This window comes from Cololabis saira, chromosome 18, assembly GCF_033807715.1.
Source record: "Cololabis saira isolate AMF1-May2022 chromosome 18, fColSai1.1, whole genome shotgun sequence".
In the NCBI taxonomy this organism is placed as follows: domain Eukaryota; kingdom Metazoa; phylum Chordata; class Actinopteri; order Beloniformes; family Belonidae; genus Cololabis; species Cololabis saira.
This window is the reverse complement of record NC_084604.1, coordinates 33,878,785-33,898,260: the sequence shown is the minus strand read 5'-3', so window position 1 is coordinate 33,898,260 and position 19,476 is coordinate 33,878,785. Positions and strand designations below refer to the sequence as shown.

Genomic DNA, 19,476 nt, shown 5'->3' with positions numbered 1-19,476 from the left:
TAACTAAGAGCTGAATGACCGTGTGTGACACGCGTCCAGATTTGTGAGCGATCGGGTAGCAGTCATGGTGACCCGTGAGAGATGGGGTTACCCTCTAAGATAGAGAGGTAATGTGACATCCCGCTAACCGCTCGTGCCATCAGGCCATGACTCCAGAGCCGACACGTCATAGACTCAGTAATTCACTTCAAAACAAGTGCAAATACGGTACCAATTTGTAGGTATCTTTCAAACAAGGTATTTCTAGACATTTGAGTGTCAAATGTAAAATATACAGTGTCTAGAAAGCTCTTTCACACCTTTAAACCTTCTTGTCTCAACACTGAAATGAAAGCTACGGCTTGGTAATTTGTTCAATGTCAAGGTAAATGACTAAAGAGTAGGCCTGTGTTGAAAAAATCGATTTCCCAATTCTAAATCGATTCTCATATTAATTCCTAAAAATCGATTCATACATCTAAAGATCGATTTTTTTATTTTTTTTTTTATTTTTTGTTTTTTTTTTTATTTATTTTTTATTTATGTATCTTTTTTTTCATCATTACATTACAACTTTTGGTTATTTTTTTGTTTATCCCCAAAAAAGGAATGTTTTGTTGGACACAAGAATAACTGGTGCCATGTTTTTGCCTTTAAATATGTTTAAAGGTATGAAAACATTAAAGTGTAAGGTTATAATTGCATAAATTGTCTATATTTCATTACTTTATATACTGTCTTGGGGTTACATTTGCAAAAAATGCTAAAAACCAAATGCTCAAAAATTAAAAACCAAAATAGACCGAAAATGGAACAAATTAAAACGGAATGTGGGAAAAAATAAAAACGATTTCATCCGTCTCTGTTTCCTCCCTGGATCTGTTTGGTAATTCTGCCCCACGATGTTTCTGAAAGCAGTTCTATCAGCATTCTGGGAGCTGATTGGTCCTTACAGCATCATTAGCTGCCAATACTTGCTGTTGAATCTCAATATAATACTAGTAGTAATATTTTGCATAACTACAGTCATATAATTCATGCAACAGCTCAAAAAACAGTTTTAATAACACTAACCCAAATCAATATCGGAATCGAATCAAATCTTGATAATCGATTCTGAATCTTAATAATCGGAATCCAATCGATTCTTGACATTTGAATCGATCCCCAGCCCTACTAAAGAGTATTTTTCTAATACTGATATGAAGATCACAACTGGCAAATGGATAACACATAATCCAACTGCAATCAAAAAAGTCAACGTTTAAAGCCTTGCGATGTCAATTATTGTTCTGAAATATTTTCAAACCAAACAAAAAAAAAGTTTCAGTCAGTTTTATTTCAGGTTGGAAAGACGGATTTGGATTATTTAAGTGTCATAGCATAGGATAATATATTGGAAAAAAAAAAGCTAATGATGACAACGCAGCAAAATGGATACAACAACCGACATTTCAAATCTAAAATTGCAGTTTTTAGTTTTGTTTTGACATTTTTGTTAGAGGTTTATGCTAGAACACTTTTCAGAAGCGACACATACTTGGATAACTACTTTTTATGTTTGAGGTTGGCTAATGATTTGCAGCTCATCCAAACGGTTGTGCAAAAAAAAAAGATGAACACGCAGACCCAGTGATGTCACGCTCTGATTGGTGGACGGCACTTTGGCTTTGTTTAAACAGCTCCGACGTAAAAAGTGAGTGGTGGATTTGAGAAGAGCAGAAACTGTATCCCCTCCTAAGTAGTGCACTGTCAATCACAACAAAGCCCCGCGGCCTTCTGCTTTCTGTCTGAAACTATAATTTACAGGCTGAGTGCCAGACTATACTATAGTTTTAAAACTAGCAGAGTAAAAAGAGTATAAACACACAAGCAAAATATTGATTGTCATCTCCCCTCGAGTGAGCATTATCTCATGTACGTTTCATTTACAAACTAGCCCCGGGCTCACCCCCTGCTGACCGTTCAGTAAAACACTTAACATTTAAGATATTGGCTTTACTTTTCAGATCAGCAGGGTTACATCAGTCTGCCGTGACTGATTAGCTCTTCATTCCAGGGATGTTTGTGGTTTTGGCGTGTGAACTCTGCATGATTACTGAGGAATATTTTAAAAAACTGACTCCGGGAACTCACCTGTTATCTGCGTCTGACCCTGCGGATTGAAGGAGTTGGCGGCCGTGTTGAGCGTCGGCCGCGGGCCTTGAGTGGGGACCGCGACCCTCACCCTCATCCTCTCCAGCTCGCTGAGGCGGTCTGAGAACGGGACTGTCTTGGGATGATCCTCCAGCTTTTGACGATGCCCTGCAGGGAAACAGAAAAATCCAAAAATACATCAACGCCTGACTAAATTGGGGGTAAAACTTGGGTTTTTTTATTGGACTCGTGACCCGGGTGACCAGTACTGTGTTGTGTTTATGTGCACCAGCCGTGACGAACAATGTTCAAAGTTGTATATCTGACTTAACTAATTGATATTTCTACTCTTTAGGAAATGCGGAAGACAACAGATTAGGAATGGGTGATATTTTACCGTTCACGATAAACCGTCAAAAAAATTCCCCACGGTAAGAATTTGTCATCTCGCGGTAAAAACGATAAATTCCTGTTGATTACGTTTTTGTGCGAAGCTGATTTATGGTTCTGCGTTAAATCGACGCAGAGCCTACGCTGTACGCAGCCAACAGCGAAGCCGGCACGGGACAACGGGGAAAACGTGCATGCAGCGTCATGTGACGTCACATCTGCAGGACAGCGCGGGAAATTCGGGCCCGAAATTGCAGCACATTTTGCAGCACACAGCCTGTTCAAGGCAACGGAGAGATACGCTAGAGGGCTCATTCTTTTTGGTTTGGAACGCTTGATCTGACATTATTACTAGAAAACTTAAAACGTATACGCATTTTTTTCATAAATCCTGCCTCATGCTCCTTTAAACGAGGCTCCAGCTCCGTTATCTGGAACTGGTTTGGATTTATAAAGAGTGACGAGGAGCAAACATCATCTATTATATGCAGAGTCTGCAAAAAAACAGTGCGTGCAAAGGATGGCTTTTATTTATTTGTCCTGTTTCTTTATTTATCAGGTTGTATTTTTTTCTACTTTGTGATTTTATAAGCTAAGAAAACATGAAGGATAATGGGACTTTTGCTGTGTGCACCGTTATCCCACTGTTTAAGCCATACAGTCTGAATAAATGTTGAATCTGTTCTTACATTTCAAACTTGTTTCTTTTGAGTCATTACAGTTTTGCAGTACAGGTGTACTTATTTAATTGGTTTTTATTAATTCAATTTAATTGGTGTAGTTTAGTAGTATTTAGTATCTTTTAGAGCAGTGATTTGGGGGCTCCAAAGACTGAATGTGGTGATAGATTTATAGTTAAAAAGATGGAGTTGAATTGGTATTTTTTTATCGTCATTTTTATCGTTATTGGGATAAATGCCAGAAATTATCATGATACATTTTTTCGTCCATACCGCCCATCCCTAACACAGATACCAACATTTATTCTTAAATATTTCCCCCTGCTGTGTTATCCGCTTGCCTGCATTCAACAGGTAAACAAATAAGTTCCTTTTTGCACCCTGGACACAGGCTGTTTGTATGACAGCAGTCGTGTTGCATGCAAAGCAAAGCATCCCTTTAACATGAACCGCATTGTCAGCATTCAGCTCTGAAATAGTTGAACGTTTAAGTCAGCGCACAGTTCAAATCTGGTCAAATATCCTGCATCAAGCACGGCTTAATTAATCTTTTTTTTTCCTCCTCTGTGTTACGTTTCACTCGGGAAACTGTGAAGAAGAGCTATACCAGCTTCAGGAAATAGGATCCTATAACTTCTTAATTGACAAAGAGGATGTAGCATTCCATATGCAAATACCTTATCTCACCTGGCATGACAGAAAAAACAGTAAACAGAGAGATCTAGCAAGACTGTGAAGCTCCATGTGTGTTTAATTTTAACATGAAGAAGAAGCCTCAACTAAACACAAGCTCTCACGCCATTTCCCCATTATCCCCACAGGAATCATAACCAGTGCCAAATATATTATGCCCCCCCCCCCCCCCCCTGCTGCATTCCTTTCCTGATAATTTTACACCCTTTATATACCTGTATTCTATTCTCTTCCCTATTTCAGGCCGGTAACTCGACACTTGTGCAATATCAAAACATGTTTGATAGCACATATGCTGTAGGTCATGAGCACAAACCTAAAGGCGACATGTAACTCTCTCTGTGTCTGAGCCCTGCCCTGCCCCGGAGGCCGACCGGCCGGCCCTGCAATAGGAACCAAATCAAAACCTGCCCAGTGCCCCAGGGGTGGACGGTGAGTTTGGCAAAGGTGGGGTAGAGTGAAAGGCCTGTGCATACACAGTTCTTTTAAACACACCGACACGGGACTGTGTCAGCATGTCTGTCTGGTCTTGCACTAGTTCCCATCTAAAAAGGCAGCAAGAGTAAATATCAAACAGAGGAGAGTAAGAACGCCTGCTGTGCTTGGCAAAGCTCCAGCTGGCTCGGGGAGAAAACAATGAGCTACTTCAGAATCCTGCCCAACCTGCCTGAACCCTGCGCCAAGAACAAAGGCCTGGCATGACACCTACAACACACAAGAGAGGGTAAAAACAAGTAATTAAAAAAAAGGGGCATAATTATTTGTGTTACTAAACTGTCACTACAAAGATCAAAGATCACAAAAAAGAAGAAAAAAATAAGAAAAAGGCTTAACATCATGTTTTCATGACATCCTGGCCGAGGAGCATTGTTGCATGTCATATTTAGCTTCCTCCTTTTCACGCTTTCTGTCACCGTAATAGTCAAATAAATGCAAAATGACAGAGACTGAATTCTTTGAAAACCCCTCATGACAGCCTGGCACTTTTCCACTTCTGCAACAAAACATTATTTCAGCCTCGGATATGCTGTTAAAAACCATATGACTCTTCACAACAAGTTAATTTGCGCTGGAACAACATTTTGGAACTTAAAAAAAGCAAATACAGATGCAAGGGAAATGAGATTTTGAGAATAGCGGCGGCGAAAAAGGCAAGTCACTGACAGTCAGAAAGACCTTGATTTTTATTACGATGACGTTAATGGACTGGCATCACCCGGCTTAAAATAAACAGACAATCTCGGCTACTTTGGTCTAGTTGCTGTGGTGTAGGAGAATAACACGGGCTACTTGAAAACGCAGACTCCAAGAGAACTCCGCAGCACAATCCACGTCCTTATTTCATTAATAACATTTCCCCATCATTTCTGCAGATAATTTGTGCCTTTTGCTGGCATTGCTCATCGCTCTGTGCAAGCTGTGCCCAGTCAATCATAGCGTTTCCATTTTCGACATACTAAATCTCTATTCTAAAAAAGCCTTGGGACACAGTGCGGGCTTTGTGCACAGCCTGTCTCCTAGTGATGGGAATAAATAGCAATAAGGGTCCAAACGGAGATGAGGGGAGACAGAGAGGGGGACAGAGAACAGCGGGGAGGAGACTCGTGGAGAGGAAGAGACCCCGGTGACCAGTAAATTAAGAGCGCTGCGCGAGTTTGAACTGGTCAGGTGACGCGAACAAGGTGAAACAGCGAGAGATGGTTTAGGATTTCAACATCATTCAGGAATAACCCAGAACAAAAACAGATATTTAGACTGTACGCTGAAGTTTTAGGCACAACCCTGTTGTTTTATGGTGCTTTAGAGTAATATTTCTCCGTCTGAAGAGACGCAATACCTCTGAAAAATGTTGCCCCATCACTTTCTTGGGGGTCACTTGCACGGAAATATGTTATTTCTTTATTATTTTGATATAAACATCAAAGGAGCTAAAAAACACTCTTACCACAAAAGTTCTACCAATAAAAGACGGGATTTTGTCCAAGAACGTCGACTTGAGAGATTTTATATTTTTCCGGTAAGCTGTTTTTTTCCACCTGACTTCAAATGTGAATGTGACGCTGATAAAAGTCTCAGCTAGAAAATTGGACTTCTTGTCAGTCTTTTCTGGAATTTCTTGTTTTATTTTTCCAGCAGCAACACTGGGAACGTAGGAGCCCGACGGCAGGAGCTGCTTTTACAAAACGAAACTGATAAAGGTTGGTGAAATAGTAGGGGTGTAACGACACACTAATCTCACGATACGGTACGATACACGATATTGAGGTCACGATAACGATACGATATTATAGCAGTATTTTTTTAACAACCTTGAATGAGGAACATATGACTGGAAAAAATGGTCTTTTATTTGAAAGACACAAAATACAAAACAATCCTGTGTGTTTGCCTTATTGTTACAGTTTGTAATGCTTTATAACTTTTTAAGTTTTAAAGAGAAAGCCAGGCCAACCATTTTCCAAAAACTGAACTAAAAGTAAATGTCATATTTGCATTATGCATCTTCAGTTTCATACAAGTACAAAAATTTTGCCACAAACTGAATAGTTTCTCTCATGTATGATTTGACTTTTTTCTTTTCCAGAAATTAAACAACTAAAATTAAATAAATAAATAAAAGTAAATAAATACATACAATTTTAAATCATAAAAAAATATTGATTCATGCTCACCTTATAAGTGTAAGAGGAGATTTATTTTTGTTAAGAAGGTTATTTTGGTAATTCAGGGTTCATTATTTTATAAATATATTCTTTATATTCTGATGTAAATCAGGGACTATAATGACACTAGTCAGTTTATCTGTAGTGATTAGTCTGTTTTAGATTGGGCGGAGTGATACGCCACAGTACGGCACTAGGTGCTGTGTTGATGCTCTACAATCCTACACTGTTGAGCGGACAGTAAAGTACACTGGAACTCAGCAGAAGTTATCCCCGTGTTTATCTACTCACGACTCCAAAAAGGTTTAATTTAATAAGGTAAGGCTTATTAAGCTTATTATAAGTAAAAGTTCAGAGCTCAAAACGGGACCAGAAAACGGGACTAGTTTCTTCTGAGCGGAGGAAGATTTTGGTCCGCGGGTCGAGGCGCGGTCGTCACGCGTGGTCAGATGCGCGTTTCTAGTCAACACAATAGATTAATATTAATAACCCAAAATCGCGATACACTTTGTCACCTCCACGACACGTATCGTGACGTTTTTGTATCGCAAAATTTCGTGGCACGATATATTGTTACACCCCTATGAAATAGTGACCGGAGAAGCAACGCTTCTTAAAATGAGCCTTTATTTAATGTGGATAAAAAAAAAAAGACGGAAAGGTCTGAGTTTATTGGGCATATACAAATAATGCAACACTTTGTGTTGCATTATTTGTATGAGAAGTACTATATAAATAAAGTTTGATTTGATTTGATTTGAAACAGGCATGTGCAGTAGCTCACTTCAGCACTTTTAAAGCAGCTGCAAAGAGAGCGGCGTAAAGACTTGGTAGCAAATGTATGAGTGTGTCTCTGTTTGTCACAGACATTTCATTAACACATGCCCCCAAAAAAAGGGGGTATTTAAGGGAGTATCCAGGGACATGGCTTGTTTAAATCAGTGCTAGGAATGATGTAAATTGGGTAATGCAAATTTGGTGATGTAATTTTCAGAGCTTTATAAAAACTGGGCTTCCTCTCCAACAATTAGCAGCCACGAGTTCCTGTGAGGCGCTGCCAAGGACACACATATTGGGCAGCTGTGGCTCACATGAAAGAGCCGTTGCCTTACGACGGGGATATTGGTATTTCAGTCTACATCCACTTCACATGCTGACCTTCGCCTGGGAAAGACAGTAAACCTCCCACTGAGCCTGATATACTCATCAGTGTGTCCGGACTATACATCACACATGCATGTGGATTTATTTAGCTTTGGTTTGTTAGGAAAGGGCAATCACCGCGGATAAATAACGGATGTGATCATAACATTTCAGCGACAACTGCACATAGAACTGAAACGAAAAGTCCCTGCGCTGAAACATTCATGGATTAGTCATCAGTGGGGATGGACGATATTTTACCGTTCACGATAAACCGTCAAAAAAATTCCCCCACGGTAAGAATTTGTATCTCACGGTAAAAACAATAAATTCCCGTTGATGACGTTTTTGTGTAAAGCTGATTTATGGTTCTGCGTTAAATCGACGCACAACGTACAGGAAGGAAGGAAGGAAGGAAGGAAGGAAGGAAGGAAGGAAGGAAGGAAGGAAGGAAGGAAGGAAGGAAGGAAGGAAGGAAGGAAGGAAGGGAGAAAAGAGGAAGGGAAGAAGGAAGGAGAGAGCAGGAGGAAAGAAGGAAGGAAGGGAAAAAAGAAGGAAGGAAGGAAGGACAGAAGGAAGGAGGGAAGGAAGGAAGGAAAGGAGGAAGGAAGGGTGAAAAGAGGAATGGAAGAAGGAAGGAGAGAGCAGGAGGAAAGAAGGAAGGAAGGAAGGAAGGAAGGAAGGAAGGAAGGAAGGAAGGAAGGAAGGAAGGAAGGAAGGAAGGAAGGAAGGAAGGAAGGAAGGAAGAAAACAAGGAAAGAAGGAAAGAAGGAAGTAAGGAAGGAAGGGAGAAAAGAGGAAGGGAAGAAGGAAGGAGAGAGCAGGAGGAAAGAAGGAAGGAAGGAAGGAAATGAGCCAGAAAGAAAGAAAGAAAGAAAGAAAGAAAGAAAGAAAGAAAGAAAGAAAGAAAGAAAGAAAGAAAGAAAGAAAGAAAGAAAGAAAGAAAGAAAGAAAGAAAGAAAGAAAGAAAGAAAGAAAGAAAGAAAGAAAGAAAGAAAGAAAGAAAGAAAGAAACATTCCTGCTGATGAGGTTTTTGTGTAACAAACATGGCGGATCTTAATTGTTTTTTATTAATTCAATGTAATTGGTGTAGTTTAGTAGTATTCAGTATTCTTTTAGAGCAGTGATTTGGGGGCTCCAAAGACTGAATGTGGAGATAGATTTATAGTTACAAAGGTGGAGTTGAATTGTTATTTTCTTTATCGTTATCGGGATAAATGCCAGAAATGATCGTGATAAATTTTTTAGTCCATACCGCCCATCCCTAGTCATCAGGAGACCTTCCCTGCATCCGCTTCACAAAATTCAACGCAAGAAGTTTTCAAGTGAACATCTAAATGGGTCTGATGCATTTTGGAAACAAGTCCTTTTTATTAAATCTATATTACACAAAACAAAAAGCACCTCTGCAGCTCTTAAGCACGGGGGTGTATTGAGCATGATCAGGGCTCGTGCTGCAACACAGAGAGGGAACACTGTGTGATCAGAGGGATTTCAGCCAAACACTGGCACATTGTTAAAGCAAATGTTCCTCTCTAAGTAAAAAAGCTGAAGATGAAAAGAAGATGGCTTTTGTAGCAGAAGAATGGTCCAAACCGTATATCAAAATCCACAATGTACTACACGGTGGAGTTTTATGTATGCTATTTGAAGTCCTTTGATCTCCACATAATTAGCCCTCTGCAGAGACGTGCATGGAAGATTGACTAAGGATCTGACAGAAGTAGAGACTTTTGAAAGAAGTGTAACAAAAAAAATCCCCTAAAGTTCAGTTTAAAGACTCTGATCTGGCTACAAAAAAAAAGAGTTTACACACTGCAAGACTTCACAAAATCATTGACTGTTCAAACATTTGTTTTTGGTCCCCTTTTCCTTTATTTTGCAAATAAGGAACCTTGATGTTTAATTTTTTTTAACTTTCTGAACATCAAGTAATTTGCATAGTTGATTGTGGTAAGATAAGTTTTCATCGGAGATGCCGGACATGCCCATGTATATATTTTTTAAAGAGGTAAATAAAATCTCTGACGAGCTTGAGGCTTTGGTACCTTGAAGTCTGTGTCCGCTCCGAACCCCCATATCAGCAAATTATCTATAGATGGAGACAACCCAGTTTAAAGCAAACACAAGTATTTACTTCTCCTGCAGGAATGCAGCATGTCAACCGCTACATTCAGGTCCAATTTACACTCCAAACAGCCAGACCTCAAGTCCATTAGTTTAGCAGGGCTTGACAGTAAATACAGTTTTTCATGACTTAATTACACCTTCTAGAGGACAACAGTTGCCAAACACAAGACGTCTCAGCTGTTTTATCGGAACCCTAGCGGGCGGAGGAATGAGCCGGGGGTATTTAAAGGAGCGGGAAAGGCAGATGATTTCACTGCCGTAGGGAAAGTCCCCTAGATTCCCATCATCCCTGTGAAAACAGCAGAGATTTTCGATAGCCCCTGCCACTTCCCTGCCCAGCCAGTGGCCGGAAACATGGACAGATTCAGACCAGATGTGAGCAACTTGAATACACACTGAAATGCATAAAAACAGACAGCGAAAAAAAAAAAAAAAAGAATAGAAATGTCTGCACACGCTATCACGAACATTTGCGCAACAACCCGCCGTTGCACACTTTCACATTTAACACTGAAGGGCTTACGTATGAACTCACAGAGAGAGGATTATTAATGGGAAGATCAGAAAACCTGGAGATCGTATCTCAGAACACACAGTTGTCCGCTGATCCTAGAAAAGTATTATTTTAGCAGTTTCAGGGACACGAGTCTAACTCAAACTCATCACCGCTGATCTGATAACATTTAGCAAAAGCAAGTTGTCAACAGAGCCCGAGTCCACAGTTATTAGATCGGGGATCAAGATCTGTAATCAACGGTTAGATGTTTCTCTTATGTATCCTGGCTAAAGATATTCCTGAAAAACACCTAAAGCTCTTTTGGGCGGCAAACGGTTTTTGCTAGGATTTTACAGCCCAAGGGAACCATATCAATGCACTTTATAAAAATCCTTCAGGTTCCAGGTGTTAAAATGTTATGAATCGTGGGTGAATACCGCGGGTCATGCTTATTCACCTTCTTTCCAAGTGTAACACGAGGAGATTCAGTACAGCCGAAACTGAACAAAAATACTAAACCCGAGCCAGCGGCAGTGCTAGCAAAGCTTACCAAAGAAATGAAACAGGAAACAGCAAGCCTTACACAACTTTTTCCCGCATCTCTATGGCATGTTTTGTTCACATACCAGAGAGAGATGCAGTACAAAAACACCCTTTTCACTCACATAGTTACAGCTTTGTTCAGAGCAGCAGCTTTTAGGGGGTGGATCCGGTCGCCTAAAGCCCGTCCTAAAGCTTTGCATGATGGGAAACTGGGCGGAGACAAAGACGAGGGGGAACGTGCTTCACTACTAGTGATGTCACAGAACCTTGCAAATCTGAGCAGCTAGTTTTCAGACTTGCTCCAACAGTTTTATGTCCGTTTTTTGAGTTGGAAGTAGGGCTGTGCGATTAATCGATTTTAAATCTAAATTGGATTTATTAATCAAGACGATGTTAAAAAAAAGGAAAATCGGAAAATTGGATGGATTTTCCTTTTTTGCAGCTGGCTGCATTACAGACAGAGCTCGTCTTTGTTTGGTCAAGAAAATTGTAAATATTGTCACTTTACTAAACTCAAGGAGGATTTACAGTATCTTTCAATTGCACTTCATTCCCAATAGGGACATTTGTTTGCTATTTTTCTTTAAAAATAAAGATAAAATATTTGAAACAATTTATTCCATTGTCTTTTGTAGTTTTACCAAAGAAATCGAAATCGAAAGAAATCTGGATTTTCTTTTGTCCAAAATCGTCCAGCCCTAGTTGGAAGTCACTTCATTAACCTTCCTATATAACATAACATATTCCCTTTGTTTATCAAGAATTAAAATGTGCATGTGTTAATCGTGCACATTTTATACCAAGACTAGTTTACGTGCAAGATTGTGTGTGCAGATGAATCCACCATAAAAGGTAAATGACACATTTCCTGCTGTAGATGCACCAGTGCAACTGAAAATAAGACCAAGCCTCTGACTTCATTTTAACGCCAAATGTATTTCAAATTTAAACAGAAAAACCTCTAGATTCAAACTGTCAGAACCAAAAGCCAGAATCTGTAACCATCGGAGCAATCCTCTTTCTCAGTTTCACTTTTCTTTTCTCGCTGTCACTTCTAAAACCATCTCCGATTTTGAACCGTCTTTCACAGCGGGAAATTTTCTTTTTGCGGTTTAAATTCTGAACTGAGTGTCAAATCAGCGCCACGTCAGTCGACAGCGGGGAGGCGGGACATAGCCCAGATCCAGTTAGCTACTGAAGGACTTACTTCAGCGCCAGGAGAGGTAAGTTGTTAATGTCACTAATGACCAGTGTTGTGACTAACGTGTTATTTAGTAACGCGTTACAGTAACGCCGTTAGTTTTGCGGTAACTAATACTCTAACGCATTACTTTTTAAATTCAGTAACGCAGTTACCGTTACCAAATGTGCGTTACTCCGTTATTTCTGGCTACAGTGAAGCCTTTTTTCCGGAGGAAATGTAGTGTGGATGTGTGTGTGCTTTCAAAAACATGACGGTCATGGCGAGACCGCGGTGAAGTTAGTTTTACGTTGGATATTCGTTGGATATTCGACAGAAATGCCCCCAGAGCGAACGTCTGTCGAATATCCAACATAAAACTAACTTCACCGCGTCATGGAGAGCCGAGAGACGGCGAGTTTCGCAACATGGAGATATTGTCATTGCAGTAATCCCTGGTTTTTCACAGCGGTTACGTTCCAAAAAGAACCCGTGATAAGTGAAATTCTTTTTACAATTAAAAAGGCTTCAAATTGTGGAGATCAGCACCGCCTCGCACGTATTCCACTGCTCTTCTGAGCCGCTGCATCCCGACCCTGTAGCGTCTTTTTTCTCCTAAAGCCCACGGTGCAGCTGTGTTTTTTCTAGAGAAGAAAATAGTTATAGGTCGTTCTGTCGCTTTTTTTTCTTCTGGGCAAAAAGATTCTTATAAACCGACATGCCACCATTGGTTATATTTGAGACTGTAATGAACGATTCATCACAGGGTCCCGTTCTAGAGCTGCTGCTGAAGCTCATTGGTCGTTCTCAGCTGGTGCTAAGCAACCAACGTTATTGATACAGGAAGTGAAGAAGCGGGGAGACTATTTAGCCAATCAGAATGCAGAACACAAGGGACAATACAAATCCATACAGTACCTGCTGAAATGAAGGCTAGATGGCATTAATGGGAGCATTTAAAATAATGTTTTTATTTAAAGTAACTCAATAGTTACTTTTCATAGTAACGCATTACTTTTTGGTCTAAGTAACTGAGTTACTTTTTTAATGAAGTAACTAGTAACGGTAACTAGATACTATTTTTTAGTAACACTGCTAATGACAACCGCTTGCTGGTCGCGACACACACGTTGTGGGCGCTGTGACGTCAACATCAGCTCCTCGGTATCAATAGTACCGCTGTCCTAAAAAAAGGCTCTTCTCCAGTACGAACACGGTTTTGGTAGGTGAAGTTGTGGCTCCTATTGTACAACTTCTCCCGTGTCATCACCAAAGCAAACAAATGTAATCACATTACCAGGACACTGATCTATTCATCTAAACTTCCCCGCATGCACATCGACGGGAAATTCTTCAGCTTTGCTGCCTGACTCAGAAACGCAGAGTGCCAGAAAATCCATAATAAATGGGATAATTTATAAATTTGTGTCACGTCATGCCCTCATGTGCGCCCTTCAGTCGGGGTTTATGATCTGTGGGGAGGCTTGGACGAATGTATCACTGGGGCTGATTCAGAACCCCCGACGCTCGCCGAGCCCGGGCTGAATCAGCCCGTCTGTGCTCGCACGCGTACGCATGTGTCAGTCACCTCACGCTGGAACAGTAAATTCGATGGATGAACACGCCGGCCGGGGTCCATATTTCTCTTAGCTCTCACAGTGGCCATGTTGTTTTTTTGTGAGCGCTCAGAAACAATGAATTATTTCAGGTGGGCGATCCAAAAACTGGCAGAGGGGGAAACGGTGAGTTAGTGGGTGACGGGCCAAGCGCGCCCGTCGACCGTGGGGGTCCGGGTTGGAAAAAAACAGAAAGAAGGAAAAAGGAGGAGACGAGACATAGGGGAGGGAAAGAGAATAAAAACAGAAGAAAAAAAAAAGGAGAGAAAAGAGGAAGGAGGGAAAAAAGAGACGAGGTGTGGGAGACGAGGCAGCGAGCGAAAAATAGACGGAGAAGGAGAGAAAGAGGGAGCCAGGCTGTCGTGGAGCTCTGCCAGCCGTCTGTGTGGTCCATGCGTTCCAGCCTGGAGGAAGCTTGCCAGGCGAGGGAAGGGCACACACACACACACACACACACACACACACACACATGCACACATGCACACATGCACACACACACACACACACACACACCAATTCCCAAAGGCAATACGTTTATTGAACACAAACGTACTTTATACACATTTATATAAAACTGTACAAGGTTTAAAGGAGCGTGCACACACACACGCGCACACACACACGGTTTGGCCTGCGTACGGTTTCTAGACAGACTTCCTCTGCACCTCTCTGCTCACATTAAAGTGTTTTGATCCAGAACAGGGGAGAACAAATCTGAGATATGTTTTTCTTGCAGCGAGGGGGCCAACCAACTCCAGACTTTTGCCTTTTTATCATTATCTCTTTTAGCGATTCACTTCTTTCTGCCCCTTTATTCTTCTGTATTCGTCTTTGTCTCTCGCCCTCTCGGAGAATAATTCTTTCTTTTGTGTTGCAGAGACCTTGGCACCTCTTCAAGGAACTTCATAAGACATTCAAGTGACTGGCTGCCTTGGGAAAAGCCTGAAGTATTTTTTCTCTCTCTCTCTTGTCTCTCCTCCTCCCTCCCTCCCCCCCCTCCGTCCTTCTTTTGATTTCTTTTCCTCCTGATGTTTGGGTGAGTTGTATTTGTCCGGCTCATATTACTAAAGGCTGCCTCGCAGCACATGGTTGATTTTTTTTTTCTTCCCTTTTTTTTCAGAAACCCTCTATAATTACCCCAGTGCTGAATAAATGTTTGTTCTTTTTTTGGACTGGTTGCTTAAGGCCGTTACTGACGGGACACGGTCATACAGACACAGAAAAAAGGCCTCATTCCTATGCATAATTCATGGGGATGAAATGGCAGCAGCAGAATTAATCTAAAATATCCCGGTGTGGTGATATCAGCCCGTGTGAGTCACTTAGCACTTAGCACTTAGCACTTAGCGCTTAGCGTGTACTGGCACGTCAGGGGGCCGTGCCATCTCACTGTTCAGACGCCTTTTGGCGTCATCCTGACCAATATTATTGAAGGAACATCTCTTATAATGCTGCCTTTCATTATTAACAGATCATTCAGTGACTTGTGTAATCCTATTTATAAGACTGGGCTTCAATGTTGTAACTGTTTTCAAAATTGAGTTCTAATTCATAGGAGCTACTGACTCAGTCAAAACCACAAGCGGGAGCTCAGGCTCCTCCTCCGGTTTATTATGCCAAACCATCGACCAGCTGTGACACAACAACAAAGATCAGCGAGTATTTGAAATCAATCTGTGGAACAGTCTATCTTTCCATTTATGTGTGTCAGACTCTTGGTTCATGTGATCACTTCTCTTCTGCCTTTAACTTCTGTACGAGACCCCGTTAGACAGTTCAGGCTGGCCGGCGTTTTTATCAACATATATTTTACTCTTGATTTATACTTATTGTCAGAGGTGTCAAGCAACGAAGTACAAATACTTCGTTACCTTACTTAAGTAGAAATTTTGGTTATCTATACTTCACTGGAGTAATTATTTTTCAGACGACTTTTTACTTTTACTCCTTACATTTTCACGCAATTATCTGTACTTTTTACTCCTTACATTTTAAAAACAGCCTCGTTACTCTATTTCATTTCGGCCTTTAAAAAAAACTATCCAGTTAAATTGCTCCATCCGGATAGAGTGAATTTGGTTGTGGTTGTTTCAGATGTTCTTGTCCAGTTTTGTTCTTACATCCGTTCCCTCAGATTCCTGCAACTAAACTTGGATGTACATTCCAATAAAGGTTAGGATAAATGATAACATTTCCTGAAGTTTAACTTTTTGCACCATTACAATACTTATAGGCAACTAGTCATCATATCTCCTGCTCTCTGAAACACATGTTAATGCTCAATAGTACACATATATGCTTCTTTAATATATTTGCATTATACTAAGATGCATTCATTTTCAATGGCTTTTGTCCTTAATTGCTTTTTCCCCCTTACATTACTTTTACTTTTATACTTTAAGTAGTTTTGAAACCAGTATTTTTATACTTTTACTTGAGTAAAAAACTTGAGTTGATACTTCAACTTCTACAGGAGTATTTGTAAACTCTAGTATCTAAACTTCTACCTGAGTAATGAATGTGAATACTGAAGACACCTCTGCTTATTGTGTTTTATAGATTTGATCTGATTGAAAAGTACTTTTGTTCATTTTTACTGTAATGAAATGTGCTATATAAGTTAATGTAATGTTGCTCTTGATCTGGAAAAGCCGGTGTTAATTAGGAGTCTTTTTTCCATTTCCTGGTTAACTAACTAACTAACAGGGAAAAACAACAGCAACAAACTTGGTTCTACCTATTTTTAAACAAACAAAACGAATTGTCTTGTCTGTGTAAGAGATATACGGGTGGTACTTGAACATCTTCTTTCATCTGGTCCTCGCAGCTCAGCGAGTCTTAACGGCCGTAGAAGCAGCTGATCAGCCATGAATCACTGGGCCACTGAAACTGCTATTATTGACGTAACATGTTTCATTCAACTGGGGACATTACTGTTTCAAACCGTCTTTAAGATAAGGACAGACACATTAGAGGCTTCGTCTTCTCGCCAGTTAGACTTATTACTTCTGTGCTTCTGGTTTAAGTCCATGCCAGCAGTGTCAAGTCTGTTATCAGCCAGCGTTGGCCTGGCAACCAGCTTAATTTCAGAGTGTTTGAGGCCCCGTTTACACATAGCAGGGTATTTACAAAAACGGATATTTCCCCCTCTACGTTTTGAAAAATTCCATTGTTTACACGAGATCGTTTTCAAAATCTCTTCGTTTACACGAACCCGCATAAATACGCTGTTAAGGTGCTATGAGCATCCAAACCTGCAGGGGGCAGTGTAACGAGAAGCGTAAAGTCATGCTAGCCAATCAGAGTCCTGGAAAAAAAACGTCAACAAATGACACGTGTGAAGCCTGAATAATATGGTTCCGCGTTAAATCGACGGTGTAGCCTACGTACGGTGGCGTCGCCGCGTACCCTACGCCGTAGGCTCTGCGTTGGTGTAACGCAGAACCATAAATCAGCCTGGACTGCCAGTTACTTCCAAGACGGAACGAGAGTCTTTCGTTTGGAGTGACAGAGAAGTGGAGTTACTTTTAAGTGTGACTTTAGAATATAAAACAGGTAAAATACAAGAAAATATTGACGGTGGCCAAACAAATTGTAAACACGGGTCGCACACATGACGCTGGTGACGTTTCTGTTGCATAATGTGACGTTAAAATCTCCGTTTTCTTCTGTTTAGACAAAAGAAATCTCCACTTTGGCCGGAGTTTTCAGAAATTATCGTTTTCGGTGACTTTGAGCTCCGTTTTCGTGTAAACGAACGGCCAAAACGCATGAAAACGCCTCCGTTTTTGCTCCGTGTGAACGGGGCCTGAATCTGAATCTGAAACTCCTCAGACTCAGAAACACATCCATCTGCCCTTGCCTTGACAAAAGAAAAACAAAAAAAAAAATTTAAGGTACCATTTCTGGACATATGTACTTGTTTTATTTTTTCCTCTTCAAAGCATTACAGTTCCTATAAAGCTGATTTAATCGAGTAGCACGGCCGCATATGTAAAGTGTGAGCGCACATATGTGTGCATGTGATTGCGTATGGGTTTGGCTTGGCAGACGTATCCCCACGACCACTAATATTGTCAGCAGGCTTGTAAGTAACCAGGGCTTCTTCACCAGACTTGTTAACACCCCGACCAAAACCGAACCAAAACACGACCCTGTCCCCCAAAGAACCAGAACCCCCCGAGACCTGACGGCTTCAGATGCCAGAATACAGAGACAGCTCTGACCGCCAACCTCCACCACCGACACACAACACGCACACGCACACACACACACACACACACACACACACACACACACACTGCGCTATGTAAAGTAACCGCTGGAATATGCCAGAGCAAGACAGAGTGTGATGCCACGACGGTTTTTTTGTCACCTTCTCTGTTTGTCTGTCATCAATTAACTCTAATGAGAACAGTGGGTTTGGACAGAAAGCCTTGTATATTGTGTTATTATGGCTTCGCTATAATCACTCAGGAAGTTTGTCTCAGCTGGCCACAGCCACCATCAGGAGCAGCTGAAAGGGAGACAGAACCACCTATAAAAGCATATTGGTTTAAACAACCACTCCCTGTCTATTAGCTCAAAATGACATTTAATGAGGCCTATTAGCCCCGCTCTAAATCAGCACTATGGCTGCACGGGACTAATGACACCAATAACACACTCTCCCTGCAAAACATGTCATGTGGGGGCACACACACACACGCACACGCAGACGTTACAGTGCAGACGCGCCAGCGCTTTGCAGATCATATCTGCAGCGAGCAAACAAATATGCCTGCATGCATGAACACACTCAGGCACACTCACGTCTGCACACACACACACACACACACTCACACACACTCAGCGGAGCTGCTGGTGCAGTGGCAAACCACAGAGTAACCAAGAGCTGTCAACCGATTAAGTACAATGCAAGCCACAGAAACCGAGTTAGCCTCCCGCTAATAGCACAGTGGCCAGAGGGACCTGACTAACCGTTTACCGTGCCCGCACACATGCGTACACGCTGTAAACCTCATACCACACATCTTTAAACTGGGCCTCACTAATATTCGTCACTCCAACCACGCAATTAATTAACTAAAGCTGAGCTTTTACAGTTCGGGGGGGACGATACGAAGCCCCGCTCTTTCGCAGGTGGTCCCTTCTTTCCTTTCTTTTCTTCCCACACAGATATTAGATGAAGGACTTGCGAGGGGGGGATCACATCCCTAAAGAGGACTCATATGGCCACCATAAGGCTCAAACATACTGACACCAAATCTCTTTTCTCAAAGAGACACCCACATCAGAAAAGTCATTAACAGGGGAGGGGAGGACAATAAAACTTGTGAGTTTTAAAGTAAAAATCAATTAAAAGCACTGCTTATAATTCATTCACAGATAATATACAAAGCAAAGAATAATTCACTCCCCTGCAACATACAAAAACTGTTTAAGGATAGAGATGGGCAATATGAGTTAAGGGGGAACATAATCTCAAACAACCAACAGTTAAAACAACACTTAAAAGTATGTGTATTTCAGTTTCAGGGGTTAAGTTGTGTAAAAGTAAGTAAGTAAAAACATCATACAGTTTAAAAATAGTTTAAAATAGACCATGATTGGTAAATACCAACAAGATTGAAGGATAAGATGCAAGAGAGAGAATTATGGAATTATGCAGGTAATATCTACTAATCTTTTTGTCCTTGCTTTAATCAGGACTATTTATTACCGTATTTTCTGGACTATAAGCCGCACCTGTATATAAGCCGCATCCGCTCTATTTAAAAAAAAAAAAGATATGCAAGCCGCAGATATTTATGTTGTTAGATTAGA

The 19,476-nt window shown here is 41.0% G+C and overlaps 1 protein-coding gene across 4 annotated transcripts in view; it reads right to left on the bottom strand.

Annotated features, from left to right (window-relative positions):
• Nucleotides 1-19,476, bottom strand: part of runx2b (RUNX family transcription factor 2b) — a 57,367-nt gene that overhangs the window by 6,187 nt on the left and 31,704 nt on the right. For all 4 annotated transcript variants that reach the window (XM_061746670.1, XM_061746669.1, XM_061746668.1 and 1 more), the window contains one exon: nucleotides 2,116-2,283. In XM_061746670.1, the coding sequence (XP_061602654.1) occupies nucleotides 2,116-2,283 (168 nt within the window). The remainder of the gene's footprint in view (nucleotides 1-2,115; nucleotides 2,284-19,476) is intronic.